The 8,847-nt window shown below is 34.3% G+C and overlaps 1 protein-coding gene across 1 annotated transcript; it reads right to left on the bottom strand.

Annotated features, from left to right (window-relative positions):
* Positions 1-5,258: 5,258 nt before the first annotated feature.
* LOC102527464 (olfactory receptor 2L3-like) lies at positions 5,259-6,197 on the bottom strand. The gene has a single exon (XM_006219574.2). It carries the CDS (start codon positions 6,195-6,197, stop codon positions 5,259-5,261), a length of 939 nt encoding a protein of 312 aa, XP_006219636.2.
* Between the last annotated feature and the right edge of the window lie 2,650 nt (positions 6,198-8,847).

Genomic DNA, 8,847 nt, shown 5'->3' on the forward strand with positions numbered 1-8,847 from the left:
ACCTGCTCCAGCAGTTTCATCAGTTCCAAACCATCAGACCCATGGCCAGTTCCTTTTATTACAATGTTCCCAGCAGAGAACTTAGGATGGTAGAGGAAAAATTATTTTTATGTTGGAGAGATAATTAGTTCAAATTTTAAATATTTTTATAAGATTTTGCTTATATTATTGTCATACATTATTTATAACTACACAGGTAATTAATTTAAAAAAAGACATAAGGAAAAGGTATAACTCAAACCAAGAAAATCTTGAGTCATGTCCCAACTGATTATATTTTCAAAAGACTCTAGAATTTTAAATTATGAACTTTTGTAAATTCAGAATTATTTATTTACCTTTTAATTATCTTTTAATTCTTCAACATTATTTGAAAAATAAAATGACGTTAGGAAGAAGGTATAGCTCAAGTGTTAGAGTGCATACTTAGCACACACAAGGTCCTGGGGTCAGTCCCCAGTACTGCTTCTAAAAATAAATAAGTAGATAAACCCAATTACCTCTCCACCCCCACAAAAAAAATGAATAAAATGAATATATAACTTGGAAATTTTTAAAATGTATACAAAGGGTAATATAAATAAGAGATTTCCCTACATTTTTATTATATTTGTAAGTTTTTTTCTGAAATTAAAAATACGCAACTACCTCTCTGGAAATACTTAAACTCAGTAACTCAGGGGCAGCAAAATAACTAGGTATGAAAGTGTAGTGCAATGATATTTCTTACAAAAGTGTTCATTAGGAGGCTGATAAGATGTGAAGATGTAAATGTTATAATACATAATAATAAACAGACCTGCTATAACACGATGATAATATATTTATAAAAACTTTGTTATGATAAAATGACATGTCAAGAATTAAAAGAATATCTAGGGAAAATAGTGATAGATCATTTTAAACTTAAGAGATCAGAGGATAAACTCCATACATTTATGAAATATTGACAGAGTTAAATCAATACTTGTGTTCACAATGAGCAATACATAGTCAGTTTCCTGTGTGACATTAAGCACCTCCTCTTCTCCAGAGCTTAATGCTTTTTCCTGAAAATTATAGGTCCTTGCATTAACTTACTTTTATGAAAGATGATTTGATCGATATTTAACATCTAAACTCTGATTGCTATCTTCATCAATTAAGGTTTAGCAACTGGGAAGTATCTTTGCAGCATTCTAATTAACACTTTTAACTTCACCAGACAGCTGACAATTGTGACATGCATAATATGTGTTAAAACTGTATCAGCAACCACTTGGTGTGAAGACAAAATTTCTGTGGAATTTTAAGTTTCTTAACAGAGTTATATGTTGCTTAGGCTTTTTTTCCTGGGAGCCAAAGCATAGAAATTGGATGTTATTCTAGAGTCCTGGAAATCTCTGGTGAGGAAAGAAAGGGGCCATATGTCCACTCAGGGAGCAAGGGTTGAAATAAGTCTCTTGACCAATCAACTCTCTTCTATCAACAGTTCTCATTTCTGTAAATAGGATTCTGAATTGTTGGGGAATCAAAATGGTACGGGATGTCTTTCCTTGCAAGTAAGTAAATATAATTTCATGAGCAAGGAGAATTTTCTGTACAGATAATTGGTGTCATCATATATTTCATAGTATGTGGAGCTTCACCAAGTTGTCAGTCATTGCCTCCTGACAAAAATACACAGTCTCTGGGTAATTTGCCGTCCTCTCCTTCAGGTCCAGATATAGTTTCTTGCTCAGGCTGTGGTTCCTGATCTTTGGGACAAAACTCCTAATCCAATATCGTTCATGCCATACTGTACCTTCCAAACCTTTTACCTTCTTGGCTACCATCTCCCCCATAAGCTGTACACTGAAGTCTCTGTCTCATTGGCTCTTGGCAGTTTATGTATCTTGCTTCTCAAATAGCACATGGATTTACCATCACAAGGCCTACATACAAAATAGTGATTTCCTTATTATTACACTCTCATCTTTTCTAATGTGTTTGCCTCTGGCGAGTTTTGAGCCACCATCTACATGCTCAGTTTCTTTCTGGACCTAATTCTCAAGTCTGTCTTTCTCCAATACTTCCTCAAGGCCATGCATACTGGCTTGAAGTCACTTGATCTGATAGTACTGAGTTGGCAAATAATATCTTTTATCTTCTTTTTGTCCTGGTGTTGATGTCACAGAATTTATGTTTAGGGTCATATTGGGTATTGCTCATGGTATGCATACATTACACATGATTCTTCTGTGCTTTTAAACATTTTGTGAACCACTTAATCTCTTTAAAAATACTTATTTTTAATTCCAGTGGGGTTACATTTTTGTCTGTTGCTTTCAATTTAGAATTCTGGTTGAAAGAATCAGATTGCAAATGCCAATTCAGACTGAAAAACCAAAATTCAACTGAGTAAATTTGAAGTATGATTTTATGATTTCATTCAGCATTTCATGATATGGGCAGAATCCCATTCATAAAGTAGAAAGGGGCTCTGAGAAGTTATACAAAACGGAAGACTCTTATAGGCAGAAGAAGGCTGGCAAGAAAATTATTTCAGCAGAACACGGATTGTTTCAAGCAAGGTGACTTTCCTCTGGGGTAGGTAAGGTCTATCAGGCAGACAATCTGATTAGTGCTAACCAGATAATTCCAGACTGACTGGTTGAGATTGCATTTCTTGGAGAGGCTTACACTGCAATTATATAAGTAATAAGTCTCAGTCTGATGACATGGGCTTAGCACAGTAGTGCCATCTCCAGTTGTTGCTCTGTAGTTCTCACAGCTTCAATTGATTCTTTGATATTCTCTGGTCAGGATGGTTTCTGTGTGTGTCGTTCCATTCTTAGCAAATTCATTTGCTTGGGGGTAAGCAGCTGTGAAAATACAGTTAAAGCTCTGAGAGAATGCAGAACACCATAAGAACTTCTATTTTTACTAAAAGCAGGACAATTTCCACTGTCTGAATTGCAGCTTGGAGTCATGGTTCCCAAGACTTAATTCAAAATCAAATAAGAAAGAATGCATCTTTGGAGTCACTTTCTTAAGCCAAGTGGCTCGCTCAGTAATCTTATATAGCTAAGTGTTAATGTCCCCAGAAGTGTCAGTCCCGGTGCAGCAAATGATGTTGGCCAAAGCACAGACATCTCCTTGTTCAGTTAAAAGATAATCAAGGGGTAATCTATCAAGAATAACTTAGGCAAGAAGATCTAAGGTCTTGTCTTGGGCAGCTACTGTTTTAGCAACAGATTCTTCAATACCTTCAAGAATTAAGGAGAGATTGTAAATTACAGTTTCATTTATATTTACTCCCTAACCAGGCAGCTAGGGACTTGCCAAATGAAGTGAATCCTGAATCCTGAATATTCCCTGGTAGGTGTTGTCTAACTTGAAATAATATTTAAAGATTATATAAAAGTTTAAAATTAAATGAATGGTCACAAATGGAAAAGAATACTTTTTTCATGCAATGTTTCAGAAAACAATTATTAACAAAAAACTAACAATTTACCTTGTAATTGAAGATACAGTAATCAAATGAGTAAATAGATATTTGAAACAAAAAGACATTTCTTGTTTCTTATACAAAGTCCACAAATTACCAGAAATATGAGGGTGGTTATTAAAATGCCATTAATTAAATTTGTATTTAAAATTAAATACAGATTTACATGGAATGGATTTGTAGAAATCAATGAGACGATATTGACTTATAAGGGAAATGTTTTTAGAAAAACATCTTGAAAATAATCAGCTCTACCTATACTAAAATTTATATTTTGATACAGTTTAACAAGTATTCATCCCCATGCTTTCAAAACCTATAAAAATTCAGATAATTCCAGTAACATATACAGAAAGATTCTTTTCAAAATTCAAAACAATCAAAAATTAATTGCAACCTAGCATTTGTCTCCCAGTGACTGAAAACACTTTGAATTACATTGCTAAAATTTTGAAAAGTATAAATTTTGATGAAAATAATTTTGGAGAAAAATGAGCCCCCCATCTTATAATCAATAAAAACATTGTATAATAAAACATAACTTTTATTATGTATAAAATTTTGCCACAGCATATTCTTTGTAACTTGTAATGCATTTCATAACTAATGAATTAATTTTGAAGAAAAAAAACTATATTTGAGCACCAATACTTGTACTTTTTTCTGATTTCTGAATAAGAAGACTTATATTTTCATTGTGTGCTGTGTCTTGCAAGTTAAGTAGGATGTGGCCTTTCTCTTCCCTGCTGCACCAGAGAGGTAAAGCATATGTTTCTGCTGATTACTGATGAACAGTGCTAACACTTCACCCAGGAAGTGCACCAGAGCTGATGGATTTTTACTGAATGCAGTGGTGGGATTGGTTTAGGAAAGTGACTAAGCCATAAAATGGATGGACTGCTAAAGTTGGTTCATAAAAGTTGACCTTCCTGAATACATTTCAGTAGAACTATGGGATGTAGTGGGTGGTGAACAAAATCTCATCTGAGAGACGTTATCTAATGCAAGATCTGTAGTGGCTACTTAGGATGTAAACCAAGTATGTCCTGAGTGAGGGGGATGGTTGCAAGAATGTTTTTGATTTTTCGAATTCCCACTAATTGTACTAAATCTTGACCCACTCATAACCTCACAATTTACTGGACCTCTGTTGGTATCTTCAAGTCCTTGCTGTGGATCTGCAGATATACCGGCATTAAATCACTTCCTTGGGATGTACTACACTGAAAGAAACAGAAACTTGTCTTTTTCCATTCAGAGTGGTGTAAGGACTTCAGAGTCCCTGATGAAGTGTCAGCTAACTCTCTAAAGTTCCCCTAAATTGAAAGAAAATATAACTGTTACTAGTAAATTATATGACTACTGTGAGAAGAATGAGAAGTCTTTTGACTCTTAGTTTGATCTAGACTTTCAGAAAACTTTTACTTTTATGTTTCAGACATATTGGAGAATCAACTGAAAATTGTGGCACTTTTATAATAAATGACAACTTCAGTTAGTTTCCATTTTCATTTCAATATGACAAAACCATTCCACTGACAAAATATCAGGAAAAAATTAATGCTTCTGAAATTGATGAGGAGAAATACACCATGAAGAAAAAAGAAGAAGGCTTGAAAAAATATACATATATACTTACAAGATAATTTCCTCCAGACATGTGTGATTGTCTTCTGTTCTAGATTAATTTTAGTCCTTGAATTTAATGATAAAATATTTTAAAATTGCTGTACACTGACAAATGGATTTATACCCAAGACCTAGGTACTCATGCCAAAAGTTTTGTCTACATATTCACAGAGCAGATTCTCTGAATTACTCTTCTCAAGGCCCCCATCACCTCCTTGTTTCTCAGGCTATAGATAATAGGATTGAGCATTGGGATCAGGACGGTGTAGAAGACAGCCAGAGCTTTGTCCTCTGCTGGAGATCGAAGGGATCTTGGGCGCAGGTAAGTGTAAGCAAAGGGCACATAATAGAAAGTCACCACAGTGAGGTGGGTGCTGCAGGTTGAAAAGGCCTTCTTCCTCCCTTCTGCTGAGCGCATGCGGTGGACAGCAAGGAGAACGCAGCCGTAGGAACATGCAATAATGACAAAAGGCAGCACAAGGAATAGGGTGCTACACACAAACACGGTGTACTCATAGACCCACGTGTCCATGCAGGCCAGAGTCAGCATGGCTGGGACATCACAGAAGAAGTGATTGATGGCCCTGGACCTGCAGTAAGGGATGTGGAGGGCATACGTGGTGTGGGCACAGGAGTTGACAGAGCCCATTATCCAAGATCCTGTTATCATCAACACACACACTCTTCTGCTGATCCTGATAGGATAGTGAAGAGGGAAGCAAATGGCCACATAACGATCATAAGCCATAAATGTCAAAAGCAGTGTTTCTGCACCTCCTAGAGTCAAGAAGAAGAAGCTCTGAACCCCACACCCAATGAAGGTGATAGACTTGTTTCCAAACAGATAATTGGAGACCATTTTGGGAACAATGGTGGAGATGTAGTTCAGGTCAATGAAGGAGAGCTGACTAAGTAGGAAATACATGGGGGTGTGGAGATGGGTGTCCAGACAGATGAGAAGGATCATGGAGAGGTTGCCAAATAATGCCACTAGGAAAATGAGAGCAATGAGAATAAAAAGAAACAGGCCAATTCCTGAAGGAGGGAATAACCCCAGCAAGATGAAATCAGTTGATGTTTGATTATAACTTTCCATAGAGCACTGATATTATTATTTTTCCTAAAGGTAGACACAAAAGTGAGTTAGATATAAAACAACAAACTATTTCAAGTTATTATTTTAGTCAGACTGTGTATTATTTAAAATGCTACAGCTCTTATTTAGTTTATCTGTTGTGAAATCTGGAGTGAATCTTTATTGTCATGTAGCCATTAAACAAAGTCAATGTCTTCTGCATCCTCAGAAGAGAGGAGTTTCTGAAAGCTGTAGTTAATGTAGAATCTGTGCCTGCATATCTATGCATCACATTCCTTGTGGATTTCATAAATCGACTCAAGCTCTCCTGGATAGCATGTGTTTCATGTCTCTCCGTAACACTTAAGTGTTAAGCATTGCTTCAAGGCACTTTGTCTTACTCATTTCATTTTTACCTTTTATTTTCTTCATCTTACTCATTTAATTTTTATGTTTTATTTTCTTTGTCTTACTCATTTCACTTTTACCTTTTATTTTCTTGTATTTAAACTCTTTCCAATTTTAGGTTAGTGTGTAAATTTAAGCACATACATAAAATATCTCCCTGTTAAATCCCAATTATCTTGATGATAAAAAAATAGATATATCATAAATTAAAAGAGAACAGGAGAGCATAAAGCACAAGAAGAGATGAAATATTTCAGGACCCTTTGAGGAAGGAATCTGGTTAGAGGAATGAGCAGTCACTTAAATGGAAAAAACAAAATGGCCTCCTCGGAGTCTTTTTTGTGGAGATGGGAGGAGAAATTCTCCAGAGACATTGTAAACAGACAAACTCTACAGATTATACCGTATTTTAGTTGCAAATATTCTTTTAGACCCCACTGTTACCATACTTTTAAGCAAATCTGTAACATGGAAGAGGAAGATGCATACATGTACACATACACACAAACACAAGTACACATTCATAAATGAATGTACAATGAGGTAAAATGATTGGAAAAATGTAGAAAAGAATACATTTTTTAAAAAAGACTTGAATCTTCAAATATGTATCAGACAGTATTATTTCACAATGTAAATATCATTATATATGTAAGAGAAAGTGTCAGGTAACAAAGCTGCTTGCAAATTAAAAAAAAATAATAATAAGTGAAAGTTTCATAGACAAAATGAAAAAATATACATATATACACCCAAATTAAAATAAAAGAACATCAACAAAAACATGTAAAAAGATTGTCAATTTGAAAGGATAGGAGAGTTAGATAATTGATGTAAGGGAACAAATGCATGCTTATTTTCATTCCTAGAAATGCATGTAGCAAAATAGTAATGGAATTAATAGCATCCAAAAAACTTTTTTTTCAGAACTTGTGTTTATGAGCCACCATATGCAAACAGTGTGAACAGAATACTGAAAACTAAGTGAAAACCTTTATTGACAATAGTTCCTTGAAAATTCCAAATGCCTTTTCAAAATATTTTCAGACAATTCTCAATAAATATAAATAAATATATTGTCCTAAAAGTGTCCTGACAGAGAAAATACTAATAATGAGAAGGACTATTTGGGTAGAAATACTAAAATATCATCATGTTTTACCATAATCTATATTTTTGTATTTTACAAATACATCCTGGAACAATACTGCCAACCTTGCCACTCCAGACACAAAGTGGGACGTATCCATGTTGTGAAAGGATGGAGAGGGAGAAAGATGGAGGTGGCAGGATGCGGACGAAGAAAGTCTTCACACACAGTGGCTGCAGTAGAGTCAAGAGATGTTTGAAATTTAGTAATTTAAGCATTAGAAAATAAGAATACTGCTAAAAAAATGAATAAATAGAGGGTACAAAGTGTTAAAATAATATAAAATATTTGCCCTGCGGATCAGGAGGACTGGGTTATGAAACCATTCTTTCGTCCCGTAAGCTATTGAGATCATACACTTGCTTCACTTGAAAAAGATATTTAAGTGATGTCAAACTGATGGTACAGTTAAAAATCAAACTCACAAATAACATTATACTCAATGGTGAAAGACTGAAAAACTTTTCCTTTAAGAAGAGAAAAAACAAGGATGCCCACTTTGACAATTCTAATATACGTACTACTGGAAGTAGAATTATCTTAGTTAACAAACAACATAAAATTGTTAAGAGTCCACCAAAAATCTGTGAGAGCTAATTAACAAATACAGCGCAGTCGTAGCACATAAAGTAAGTTTTATTTCTATACACTAATAATATATAATACTAAGAAATATTTTTAAATGATTACATTTACAATATCATGAAAAAGAATAACATCTCAAGGAATAAATTTAACAAAGAAGGCAAAAAATGTTGGAAAACTGAATATTAAGATGGAATTACTACTGCAAGAAAACTACAGATGCAATGAAATGTCTGTTATAATCCCAACTACATTCTTGATAGTAATATAAAAAAGTACATCCTAAAATTCCATGAAATCTGAAGGTACTTAGAATAGTGGAAAGAATCTTACAAAAGAATTGAAGAGCTCACTATCCTGAGTAAAAACTTTTTACAAAGCTACAATAATAAAAACAGAGGAGTATTGGCATAAAGACAGACATAAACCAACCAAGTAAAATAGAGATACAAAAAATAAATAAAAACATTTCACTTATGTGGTCAGAGGATTTTTGACAAAAGTCTCAAAAGCCATTCCCAGGGGACC

The sequence above is a fragment of the Vicugna pacos genome, chromosome 25, assembly GCF_048564905.1.
Source record: "Vicugna pacos chromosome 25, VicPac4, whole genome shotgun sequence".
Lineage (NCBI taxonomy): Eukaryota > Metazoa > Chordata > Mammalia > Artiodactyla > Camelidae > Vicugna > Vicugna pacos.

Coding starts and splice junctions, on each gene's coding strand:
- LOC102527464 (XM_006219574.2), bottom strand. CDS start 6,197: ATGGAAAGTTATAATCAAACATCAACTGATTTCATCTTGCTGGGGTTA.